This window comes from Chelonia mydas, chromosome 18, assembly GCF_015237465.2.
Source record: "Chelonia mydas isolate rCheMyd1 chromosome 18, rCheMyd1.pri.v2, whole genome shotgun sequence".
In the NCBI taxonomy this organism is placed as follows: Eukaryota; Metazoa; Chordata; order Testudines; family Cheloniidae; genus Chelonia; species Chelonia mydas.
This window is the reverse complement of record NC_051258.2, coordinates 18,413,968-18,427,070: the sequence shown is the minus strand read 5'-3', so window position 1 is coordinate 18,427,070 and position 13,103 is coordinate 18,413,968. Positions and strand designations below refer to the sequence as shown.

Below are 13,103 nucleotides of genomic sequence, written 5' to 3'. Positions count from 1 at the left end.
CCCAGCACGTGGCTGGGCAGGTGAGCACTTTCCTTCCCCTTCTTTTGTGGCTGTTGCCAGGCAACACTTGAAACAATTTTACCCTGAAACCATCAGTGGCTGGCATCAGATGCTCCCTAGCTTCCCCTCAGACTTCTTTGAACTGAGACAAAGTCTTTATTGTTTATTTCGTTATTTCTTGCTGCCCTAATTAAAATCTCCTGTCACTTTCCCCTGCCTTTAATTAGGGCCATGTAAAAAAAAAAAAAAAACCAGCACATTTAAGAAGCTTTTTTAAAAAAGAGACGAAAAAAAGAGTTGAAAATGTGCCCTCTGAATTTAATTGACTTCCAAGTTTAAGAATGGCTCTGCTTTAAAAACAGCCCTCTGGAGGTTAAGGACAAAGCTCCCATTGACTTCAAGGGGCCAAGATTTCACTCAACAAGAGAAGAGTCTTAGGCTATGTCTACGCTAAGCAGCTTTTAGTGACACAGCTGTGTCCCTACAGCCATGCTGCTAAAAGGTACGTAGTGTAGCCGCTGTTTGTCGGCTCTCCTGTCAACAGAGCAGTGTTCCCACCAGCGCTTCCAATCAGCAAAACTTGTGTCTTTCAGCTTTTTTAACACCTCTGAATGACAAAAGTTTTGTCTTTCGCTTGCCAGTGTAGCCACTTGATGGCTCTGGGAAAGCTGGATAGCTCAGGGGAATAGTAAGGGTATATAAGGCCTTTCACCTTTGAAGGTATATGTACAAAAGCTATAGCCTACTGTTGTTTTTAGGATCAGTTCTTTCTTATCTCCCACCCTCATCCCCAGGTTTGTTTTCATTCTTGGCATCTTCAGATGGACAAAAACTAGCCCATCTCTTTTTGCATGTTGCAGTAGAAGGGGCCAGACATGAAGTAGCTCTTATAAAGAGGAAGTAACAGAAATGGAGTAGTCTCTGTACATCCTCCCTCCAATCATCTGGGGCCATAGATAAAGTCCTGATGCTCCCCCCCTTTCCATCCTCCTCCAGCTTAAAAAAAAAAAAAAGACAACCCCCTTGTGGAGTCTGCAGTAATTAAGTGCTAACTAGTATTTGGGAGGTACAGGATTTAAGCTCCAGAAGCTGCTTCTTCTATAACAGACAAAGCTTTCTGGAGCTAAATAATCACCTGGATACTACGATATGCAGCACTGGTAATCATCTGGCCTTTTTCTCTCCCTTGTTTTGGGTTTGTAGCAAGGATAGTGGCAGCCATTCCTTTCTGGGGTTTTTTTTGGCAGGAGGATGCGGAGGGTGGGAGGGGGAAGATGGCAGGTCAAATACGAGTGCAGTGGAACAACAGAGGCCCAAAAGCAAACACAATTAAACAGGTTTATAGTGGCAGGGGAGCTGTGAGTTGTGCCATCCGTGACAGTCTCGGAGGCTTAGGGCCATCACCAGTTCAGCAAAGCATCTGTGCCCCGGCCGAGAAGTTATAATAGGGTCTCACGGGAACCAACAGACACGCTCTGGACATTTCCAGCATTTCCTATCTCAGGCTGGGTCAGAAATAGCACCAGACCCGGCTCTCCTAGTATTATTTTGGTTCTTCTCCGTTCTATCCCAGCTGTAACTGAGAACTGGAGAGGCAGGTGAACATTCATAAAATAAATTTAATGATTTCAAACAGAGAGAGAGAGAGAGAGAGAGAGAGAGAGAGAGAGAGAGAGAGAGAGAGAGAGAGAGAGAGAGAGAGAGAGAGAGGAGTGTGTGTGTGTGTTTGGATTTGGCTTTGTTTTCCACCAGCAGACTCAGGTTTATGGAACTGCCTAAGCAACAGAGATCTCACAACTGGCCCCAGCAACAGTGTCCCTGAAAGGAGCAGGGGAAAGGAGAGGGCCTGGACGGCTTAGCCGGACACCGTATGCCCACACTGCGATTAAGAAACCTACAGCTGCCCTGTGACAGCTGACCTGGCCTATGGGGCTGTTTAACTGTGGTGTAGACAGGCGGCAGCCCAGGCTCTGGGACCCTCCCACCTCAAATGTCTATGCTGCAATTAAACTGCTCCTTACCATGAGTCAGCGAGCATGGACCAGCTGCAGGTGTCTAAAACTGCAGTGTAGACATACCCACCGTGTCCCCTGATGGAGGGCATCATACTGCACAATCCCTCTTGCACACAGTAGCTGCAGCAGTGCGAACACACACTGCATCAGGAGGGAGGGAAGAATTTACCTGTTTTGTAGCATTCTGACTGGGGCAGGGAGAAGAATCTGCATTTCGGAAAAGTTTTGCTTTGGTAAATTCTATCACTTCTCTTTCCATGACCTGCCTTGGGTAGAGGGGACAGTCAGCTCAAGAACTGGGCTAGTGGAGCAGAGAGGCACCGTTAGGTGATTTCAGGTCAGTGCAGTGGGGACAGTCCTGAGACGCTTTGTTTCACCTTCGTGGCCCAGTTAGGCATGCACTGGCCACTGTCCTGAGGGCCCTGAACATCTGGCTCTCCCAGCTCTAGGTGCGTGGTGGGGCAAGAGGGGCCAGGAAAGAGGCAATCAACCTGCACACAGTGACCCCAGAATCAAAGAGAGGTTTGTGAAGTAAAACCAAATGATGCTGCTTGAATCCAGGCCAGGGAGCACGTATCTGAAAGCAAGTAACTGGGCCAAAACCACACTCTTCCCCACAGAATATCAGGGTTGGAAGGGACCTCAGGAGGTCATCTAGTCCAAACCCCTGCTCAAAGCAGGACTAATCCCCAATTTTTGCCCCAGATCCCTAAATGGCCCCCCTCAAGGATTGAACTCACAACCCTGGGTTTAGCAGGCCAATACTGAAACCACTGAGCTATCCCTCCCCCCTTATATAGAAGGCTAAATCTCGTCTGATTTACACCCTGTGCAACTGCTTTGATCTTAGGCATATAGCAGTGGGAGCTCAGGCAGAATCAGTCTCATAATAGCTATTCTCAGCCCGCCATTTATTTTCCTGCTCCTAGGGACTGGCATTACCAAGCTGTGGAGGGGATAGGCGCACCACAGGCTGGAGCGCCTGACACTGACCACGTTACTGCTCGCCACCCAGCACCAGCCACTTCCCTCTCACACAAAGCTTTCAAGTCTCCTGCTCCTGAGAGCAATGCTCCTCTCACGAGGAAAATGAAATCCTGGGTCAGACGCTGCAGACAAGGCTGTCGGCAAAGTCAGAAGGGAGGGAGATGTACTTGCCGGAAAGCTGTCAGTTCAGGCATTAGATACCTGGGCAGTAACAGCCGGACACTCCTCTCCTTGTAGAGGCATTAACTGAAATGAGCAGTGGGATGTTCCTTCCAGAAACCCACCCCCTTTCTATGCCCCAAAGTGCAGCTTTCCCATGAGTTATTCCAACTCCTTCCTATTTTAGAATACACCTAAAAAAGCCACATTCCTTAAAAAAAAATTATCCTAAAATGAGCAACACTAGAGATACTTAGGTTTCTCAGCCTGTTTAATACTGCCTCCTGCTGTCCGAATGCCAATATGTCAGCCTGCTGCCCCTCTTTTTATCACCTTATACAAAGCAACGGTTGCAGTTTCCAAAGCACTGCAGGGATTTAGCCACGCGCCCGTTGTTAAAATGAATGGGAGATGTGTAACTAAACGCTAGGGACTGCAATGGAAAGAGTCTCAGACTCAGCTGGGGGGACGCTTGAAGCTCTTAGGCTGTACTTTCAACCTGGGAACTGTTCATATGAAATCAGAACATGTCATCAAGGCAGTTGTATTTTGACTGCATGTGAAGCAAGCCAGAGGCTGGACAGATGAATGGCAGCTGGGGAGAGACCACTGAGCCCCACAAACCAGGAGGGAGGCCACATTGTGCACTTCTCAGCACAACAAGAGTCAAAGACAGACCCGAAAAGGAAAGTGCAGCAGCAGGGATCAAGTCTCCAAGCTGGCAACTCTTCAGCGCTATGTTTAAAATGCTAAAGCATCAGGGAGGCAGAGTGACAGGGCACTCATGGCATAAACTCTGCAGCCAGAAAGCACCCAACAGTTCAGGTCTGCACTTTTAATTTAGGAGCACCAAATGTAACAGACACACCCTATACATGCACACACATGTGCTGAAGTGCTATACCCCTGCCTATAAAACGCTGTCACTCAGCAGGGTGCTGCTGTCCCCTTTAGGAGCTGTCCACCAGTTACACAATGTATTGGGGGTGGGTGAATCCTTCATTTTGCATGAGTGTTTGTATCAGTGTTACAAGGGGGGGGGTGTTCAGAAACCACCAGAAGATGTGTTATGTAAAGTAGAGATAGCCCGACACATTTTTATATGGTCTAAATGCTCCATTGTCTTCTGATTCCCCCACAAGGGCTGGAAGACATGGCCGGTGCCTGGAGAGGCGTGTGGTGATGGAGAGAGAGAACCTGCTCACTGAACAAGCAGGCTTTCGCCAGTTTGTGCTGCTGCATATGGCTGCATCAATAGCAGGACACTTAGGCGAAATCCCGAAGGCCTTACTCAGACAATGGGCTGAATTCTGCCATTTCAGTGCAGCCACTTCCGAGTTACACCAGAGTTCCTAGCCAAGTTTTGTCCAGTAGCCGTGAGGAGTAAGAACTGCGTCAGGATTTGGCCCTTCGTTAGGAGCAATAGAGTGGGAAGCGATGGAAGAATGCCCCAGAACTGAAGCACTGTATGGGGAGTATCTAGATAGGAATCCAATGGGGGTTCCTTATCTGGTTGTGCCACCCGCTTATGCTACATGGATGTTTAAAGAATTCTCAGGCTACTATAAAAACCTCAGAGCAGCAGTTACTTGGATTCCGCAAATGGGTCAGCTTGGGTCCCACCCCTGGGCTCTCCCCCTCCCTGCATGGTACAAACCCTGCCAGCACGATTACAAACGCAGGCTGCATTATGGCGCTGCAGTCAGTCACTCACCTTACCACAGATGTCATTAATAGCTACATGAACAAAGATGGATGCCTCTTCTATGCCTTCCAGGTACACGTGCCGATAGCCTGAAACACAGAGCGAGCAGAGATGAGCGCCTCCTGTCGCTACAGACTTTCCATTTCTAACCACAGGAGGGAAAAATTTAACAAGCTTTCTACGGCCACGTCCAACCACTGAGCACTCAGGCTTGAACACCATCTTGCCACACTTGATTTGTGTGAGAGCAACATGCCATTTACAAAGTTTACTGGTGTTTTCCCCTGTCCCTTCTTTATTATAGAAAAAAAAAGTCAACCTAATTTTCCCACTTTGCACTTTTGCTGCTGTCAATTCTGCAATGCAAATTGATTAGCTCGTCCCCGGCAGACTTGGGGCCATTATTAATTCTTCAGCAGACGTTACTCTCATTACCCAGATGGGGGTTGTGGGATCCGGCCCCTAAATAAACCTAAGTTTCCTCTGTTCTGATGGGTAAAAGCACCCTGTGGGCGCAGCTGTTTTCTTTATGTGAAATAAGATTGCGCAAAAAGCAGGAAATAGACAGAAACCCCCCCCCCCCCCAAAAACAACCCCCCCCAAATAAAAACAGAAACAAATCTCCAGACCTCACCGGCAGCCCAACCAGCAGCCTGCTTTACACTCAGCTAGCACAGGCAATAACTGTGGCCACTGGTGAGCTGCCAGCAAACACGAGACCAAATGCGACTCCAGCTTTGTTCAGGAAGGCTTTCGACGTTTGCCCCACTGTCTACGGAAGTCACCGTATCTCACTGACGCTGTCAAAAGCCAAACAGCGGCCAAATAAAAATAATACATTTGAGAAAAAAAAAAAGTTGTAGCACAACAGGACAGAAAGAAATGGACCATTTACTGTCGCCTTTCCAGTCCAGCATGCATAGCTATATAGTGCTTTCCTAGTTCCCGCCTGACCCCTGCACTTCTACCCAAGAGCACTTTTAAACCTGAGCATCGTAAGGCATTCACTAATTAAGCTGCATAATATGCCTGTGACAGAGGCAAGTATTAGCATCCCCATTTTACAAGTGGGAAAACTGAGGCACAAGGGACCATATTTTCCAAAAGAGCTCAATACCAGTGTCCACAGAAGTGCCTAAATAAGTAGCTAGAATTTGTTCTCAATGAGAACTTCTGGACACTGAGCACCTTTGAAAATCCAGCCAGAGGAAGGTAAGTGACTTGGTCATGGTCACAGGATGAGTTAGTGGCAGATGTGGGTACAGAACCCAGGAGCCCTGAATACCCAGTCTCCTGCTCTAGCCACTGGCTCACAACTCCTCCCCAGTGCAGATTCATATTTGTATGCACACGTGGTAAAGCTACCCTTGGGTATATTTTAATTGTCACAACTTTACAGAACAAGGCCTCAGCCAATCAATCCTCTAGGTCATCAAGACAGAGAGCACGGCCCTACCTGGCATCATGCTGGTAAAAGCTATCGTCCTCTGTCCAATGAAATCCCGTCCAATTGGATCATGATCCCACACCAGAAAGCGAACCAGTGCAATCTCTGGCATGTGCACTGTGAACACCAGAGTCTCCTCCCACATTGGATTGAAACCTGGGAATTGGAGAATCAGCTTTTGTTATTTATATTGCAGCAGCACCAAGCAGCCCCAGCTACGGACCAGAAACCCATTTAGTTCTTGCTATATTGTTCTGAAGATCCACCAATTCCTACATAGCAATGGTCACTCTAATTGACCATAAAGGCTTTGGTTCTGTATTCCTTGCACATCCGGAACTCCCACTCATATCAGTGGGAGCTGCGATGGTGTAAGAAACACAGGATTTTAATGTCTCTCAAACATTTTTATCTTCTCCGAAGGTCTACCAAGTGGTAGAAAAGGAATGGATAAACCTGAGAAGTTGCTGGCTTCCAGTCTCTTGTCCTGACCACTAATGAAGAGGAGCATGACATAAATATACAGACTGATCTGTGTGTCTGATCTCATTGCATCAAGACTGTAATTACACAAAACTCCCTTACCTAGGCCCTGATTCAGCAAAACACATAGGAACAACGTGTAATCGTCATTGAAGTTAACAACACTTAAGCATGTGCTAAATGCTTTGCTGCAATGGATCCCAAGTTTGGCCCATTTTGCCTCCATGTGACAAAATGACCCTTCGAACTTCATGTCCAAGTGTGTACTAGATGGCAAGGGGGAAATAAAACAAACAAAGCACCCAAACCATGGTCTTACCATTGTCATCAACTACTCTAGTTTGCTCTTTGTAGCAGTCCACTGGTAACCCTATGATCTCTACCTCTACAAATGGATCTATAATCTGGAAAAGAGAAAGGAAAGAATATTTAAAAAAATGAAAAAGATAGAAATCAAGTAATATCCTTAGCTTCACCACACAGGCATCACACGCTATTGCAGATGAAACAGCCAGGGTCATATGGGTAACTTGTTGCTTTGCTGCTAAAAGATGTAGGACTACATCACATTAAAAAAATATAACCACCTTCATCATCATGACGTGACTACTTCCCCACTGATTCAAAATGGGTGTTAGAGCTTACAGCAAGTTAACAGTTCTCTCTATTTGAATAACTTTCAACTCAGTGTACATCTAAGCAGAAGCTTTAAGAATATCTTCAGGGTGGTCACCATTGCAAAGAAGTTGTAAAGAGGTAACTTGCAAGACAACATAAACTGAGCGAGTTCAGGGAACTTCTGGTTGTGGAAGATCTGGGTGACTAGAGAAGCAGCCTGGTCCAGTGGATAAAACAATGGACTACGATTCGGGACATGTGGGTTCTGCTCTAGTCTCTGATCATGGGCAAATTACTTCTGCTCTCCGTGCCTCCTTTCCCCCTCCTGCTATCAGTTTAGACTGAAGATCTTCATGACAGGGAATGTGTCTTGCTGGGTGTTTATAGCTGTCTAGAACAATGGAGCCATGATCTCAGTTGGGACTTCTAGGAACTAAAATTAAGAATAGTGGGGATGAGGAATAGTAACTTAACAATTAGTTAGATCCTAGGAAAGCTTGCTACTGCTTTCAGTCAGTGTATGCTGAACACAGAGTACGTACAACCACCATTCAATACAGTCTCAGCAGGGAGAAGAGCCTTTCAAGTAATTGCTCTCCAAGAAACTGACAAAAACGACAAGGAATCATCTCAAATCTGAGACGAGCTAAATTGGGATGACAAAAGCAAAACAAAACACAGAGTGGCTGGTCTGAGTAATGGTTGTATGCTAGAGTTTTGGTGCTCAGCAGAAAACAAATGTTCAGCACTCGGGATACTTTGTCACTAAAGAAAAACACAAGTGTCTTACCTCCCTCCTTACTGCTTGCAAGACAGCTGAATGTTCAGTACATATGAACCTTGTTCATATAGCTCTATTCTGCAAAAGGCTCTGGGGCAGGGCCTCTCTTTTCACAGCGTGTATATAGTACTTAGGAGAACGAGGCCCTGATAACTGATTGGGGCCTCTAGGTCGTACCACTCGGCCAATAAAATAAAGGGTGGGGTTTCCAAAAGCAGCTAAGGGATTGTCTACACTTGAAATTCTACAGCAGCGCAGGGCAGCATGTCAGTGGAGACACTACCTCTGCCAACGGGAGGGGTTCTCCCATCCCTGCAGTTAATCTACCTCCTTGAGAGACAGTAGCTAGGTCGACGGAAGAATTCTTCCACTGACCCAGCACTGTCTACACAGCGAAGTTAGGTGGGCTTAACTACATTGGTCAGGGGTGAGTGTTTTTCCATGCCCAGAGCAATGTAGGTAGGTCAACCGAACTTTTTAGTGTAGGTCAGGCCTGAGGGACTTTAGGGCACATGGGTCAATGGTGTTTCTAAGTCATGTAGGGCACGTATCCAAACATTTCATTTCAACTTTATTGTTTTGACTTTTCTATTCTATAAGAAGTTGCCTATTTCATTTTGTGAAAAAAAAATTCCAAGATAGATTTTTCATCCTGATTTGGGACAAAAACAAATGTTGAAATATTGTAATTTCCCATGGGATGGAATTAGCAAGTTTCTACCAGATATACATACCATCATGGTTGTCGGAATCCAGAGTTTTGGGGCAACCCCCACTCAATTATTTTCTGCTTTTTCCCACCCTCAACCTTTTCCCTGTTTTGTTTTTAAAAAACTTTATTAGTGAACTATTCCTGCCAAAAGGACCCATTTGTCACCACCCTCTGCTTGTGACATCACAAACCCCTCCAGAGAATTAACTGTGATGTCAAAAAGTGAGGTTTGCCTCACTTGAGGGTGGGGAATAGACAGGCAGGAGAGAAAGGAGATGAACATTCTGAGGAGAAGACAACCTGTGCACAGCCTAAGTGCCCTTGGCAATAAAAAAGGGAAGTGAAAGGAAGATGTTGACTCATTATTTTCTATGTGGAGCCCATAGCCCATTAATCTTTCAATATTAGCAGCTCCTCCCACCCCACCAATAAATATTGTTTGTATTACAGGAGCACCTAGAGGCTGCACCTGAGATCAAGGCCACATTGTGCTAGGCGCTGCAGAGATGCAGAGACAGTCCCTATCCCAAAGAGCTTTCACTCTCTCCACACAAGACAGACAAAAGCTGGGAAAAAGGGAGACTATTATCCCAGTTTCACAGACGGGGACCTGGGGCACAGGGAGGTTATGTGACTTGCCCAACAGTGAGTTTGTGGAAAAACTAGGACTGGAATCTGTATCTCTAAGGCGACAATCCAACAATTCAACCGCATACCATCCTGCTGCTTCTGGCCAGAATCTTCATTTGGATTATGACAGCCATTCCAGATTGATACATCTCTCAACACTAAGCATTCAGGGAAAGAGTATTTCAAAGTATTCGTGACAAATCCAAGCATTTCAGAACCACTCATAGGTTCGGTTCTAGTTCTAATGGGCTAAAGGCTCGAGGGGAAGTTTTACTAGGAGCTAGTTGCTCGGTCTTCACATTTCCTGAAGACTAATGTTTAATTAATAAAGGCACACTGGCCATACTGCACAAGCATTCGATACAGAACAGCAGAAGAAATAAAAAGCCCCAACACTGTCAAGAGGCTAAATTTTTTGCTCATTACGGAGTGGCTGATTTTGCTTCAATTAGAGTTGCCAGAGGCTTTCAAAGAACAAGCACTCACACAGGCAGAGGACAAGAGGGACCCTCAAGTAGCTTCATTTGTCTTGCTGACGAGCTCAGCAGTTTTGTGCATGTTTAGGGGACGCAGGGTTTTGCTGGCTCTGTTTGGGAGTTTAAGAGCACTGCAGTGAATAGGGACCCGTCACAGTAATCAAGCATCTTGGCTTTTCCTACACATCCTAGAGGCACTGTATGAGAATAAGGCAAAATGGACTAGCTCCATAATGCTTAAGGGAGGAAAGGCACCTGGTGCTCTTGGAAGCTAATGAGTTGCATGATATATTCCAAGTGAAGCTCAGTGTTTCCCACAGAAACAAATGCAGAAAGTTAAGGCCTTGTCCAGACCAGCTCCCAGAGAGACAGACACTCTCGGATAGGAGAGCCTCATCCCCCATTCAGCATTCCCACCTCTCCTCTGTCTCCCAGCATGGAGTCCCGGGGCTTCGGTAGCTGTTGCCCGCTGATTATCCTCAACACCAGCTGCTTCTTCAATTGATTGGGGAGCGGGTCTTCAGAATTTGGGTTAAAGACACCTGTGGGGCAAGAATCCGCAGAACATAAAAGAGGTCTGGTGCTATTTTAGGGATGGTGACATTTTCCTCGAGCTCTTCCTCTCTCTTTTCCCTGCTTATTTGACTCTACAATCAGTTGTTACAAACTATACTTAGGAAGGTGCCCCACCCGGTCCCCTCAAGCACTTATAGGTACAAACATCCAAAAATGCACCATAGTCATTAACATCTTTACAAGCAGATAACACACTGGTACAGCATTCTGGATACTTTTCAGCATAGCGAGCACCAAGGACAAGTTAATTGCTTACAAAGGCAATTGGAAAAAGCTTTAGTTGCAAATATTGCATGTTACCAAATTAATCACCAGGTAGTAGGTTACTGATCTGGTGGCACTGAGAGGTGGGGCCAAACCGAAACTTGGATCTGAACACCCCATAATTGTGTGTGGTGGATTTCAAAATCCAGACCTGAATTTTATGGCTTTCGAACCAGCACCAATTGCTTTTAGATCATAAACACTGGAACTTTGCTGAGGTGAAATAATTCATAACACACTGAAACTCTCGACTTAGGATGCTAGTAAGTGCTCTACCTGACTTATACTAGAACAGAAAGAAACCATCAGTCGGCTGTTATCTGAAGTTAAAAGAGCATTTTGAAGATCAGATCAGGCATGGGATAGTAATGGACTGTACTGTTGTAGAGCAGTGGGAGGAGATGGGACATTGCAATAAAGAAGATAGGATAGTAAATTCAATTTATTTAAAAGTCCAGGGTTGGGCAGATATCAAATCAATGAAGAAAAGTGGGAGTTGTTTACATATGACAACTCAAACACTAAGGTAGTATTAAAATACTTTGCTCAAGGCCACATTATTAGAAATATGCAAGATTCTAGATAAAGGGTTACAGACAGAGATAAAATGACGAATTAAATGAGAAATCAACCAAATAAAAATGAGGGTTTCATCTTTCTCAGGGACAAATCTGCTTCAGCGGAGCCTGAAACAAACACATAGATCCTTAACAGCTGGGTGCCTTCAAGGGAGATATTCATTACGCAGCCCATAAAGTGTAGTAGTGTAAGGCCTAAAGGAGGACCACACCTGCACAGACCTATGCACTCCCATAAAACATTCCACACGCACGAGGCTCCGCTTAAGAGTTGTTCTAACCACAAGCACATTAGTAAAAACAACGAGGAGTCCTTGTGACACCTTAGAGACTAACAAATTTATTTGGGCATAAGCTTTTGTGGGCTTGAACCCGATGAAGTGGGTTCTAGCCCACGAAAGCTTATGCCCAGATAAATTTGTTAGTCTCTAACGTGCCACAAGGACTCCTCGTTGTTTCTGCTGATACAGACTAACGCGGCTACCACTCTGAAACACATTAGTGTAACTGATTTAATTAAACTAGACTTAATAAACGTGCACCCCTGGTAACTTCTGAGTGCATATAATGGCAATTGCTGTATAATTTTGCATGTCTGCTTTTGCAAGTAGATAAGGTTACCATGGCATTCCCTTAGGAAGTGGTAATGAACACCACAGTGATGATAAGACTGCAGTGGTGAGAACTGCACAAAAAAACTCAACAAACAAAGCCCCCCTCCCCTAAAATTCCAAAATATAATTGACAAAGGGTGTAATTTCCAAGATGTCTAACGGTGTGTCTACACTGCAATTAGACACCCATGGCTGGACCATACCACCAGACTCAGGCTCAGGCTACAGGGCTGTTTAATTGCAGTGTAGACATTCTGGCTTGGGCTGCAGCCGGACCCCGGGACCATCCCACCTCGCAGGGTCCTAGAGCCTGGGCTCTAGCCTGAGCCCGAATGTCTACACTGCAATTAAACAGCCCCTTTGCCCAAGACCCACAAGCCTGAGTCAGCTGGTGTAGACATTCCCTCTGTGACTTAGAAACCCAGGTCCTGCTGACTTTCAATAGGACTTGTGGCTCCTACATCACTCAAGTAGTTTTGAAAACCCCACCCCAAAGTCTGATGATTATTATGACAAACAGTTATATAAACCCACATGCAGCAGGACCAAGAAACATGTCTCCTGTGAGGGCTGGGTCCCAATCCCTGTACCACTTTGGATACCTGTCAGTGCTATTCCAGCTTTATTTACTACGGCATCTCCCCAGCAGGATAACATTTGGTTCCCCATGCTGTGTTTTGTGGATTTAGAGGGAGAGCAATTGGTCACCCCTAGAGGCTAAAGGGCCTGCCAAACTTACATTTACCTGTCAGCTGATGCTCTAAACTGGGATTCCGTCTTCCTTAAAGAGAAAGGACGGGACAGCACTTAATGCTGTGGGAATTTGTGAATTCTTGCCTGACTTGGCTGGGCTGAAGGGGAGAGGATGGCGCCTTACGAGTGAAAGACTTATAGAGATCCAGGAAACAGATATTTTATATACTGATCCCAATCCTTCTACCACTTTGGATCCAAGCAGTGGCTAGTGTGTAGTGGCAGGTGCATAGGTTCCTTGCTGCAGTCATGTATACTAAGGCACCATACCTGGAGCAATACAATCCAAACTCCATTCAGGGGGA

The 13,103-nt window shown here is 45.7% G+C and overlaps 1 protein-coding gene and 1 long non-coding RNA gene across 5 annotated transcripts in view; one reads left to right on the top strand and one right to left on the bottom strand.

Moving 5' to 3' along the window:
- The window catches only part of LOC119563959, a 28,170-nt gene extending 20,863 nt beyond the window's left edge, over positions 1 to 7,307 (top strand). The window contains exon 3 of the long non-coding RNA XR_006286426.1: positions 6,737 to 7,307. This is a non-coding gene — a long non-coding RNA (uncharacterized LOC119563959). The remainder of the gene's footprint in view (positions 1 to 6,736) is intronic.
- The window catches only part of PLCH2 (phospholipase C eta 2), a 323,941-nt gene that overhangs the window by 15,325 nt on the left and 295,513 nt on the right, over positions 1 to 13,103 (bottom strand). For all 4 annotated transcript variants that reach the window (XM_043531629.1, XM_043531628.1, XM_027832321.3 and 1 more), the window contains 4 exons: positions 10,431 to 10,555; positions 7,116 to 7,200; positions 6,323 to 6,469; positions 4,876 to 4,955 (listed from right to left, as the gene is read on the bottom strand). In XM_043531629.1, coding sequence (XP_043387564.1) covers positions 4,876 to 4,955; positions 6,323 to 6,469; positions 7,116 to 7,200; positions 10,431 to 10,555 — 437 coding nt within the window. The remainder of the gene's footprint in view (positions 1 to 4,875; positions 4,956 to 6,322; positions 6,470 to 7,115; positions 7,201 to 10,430; positions 10,556 to 13,103) is intronic.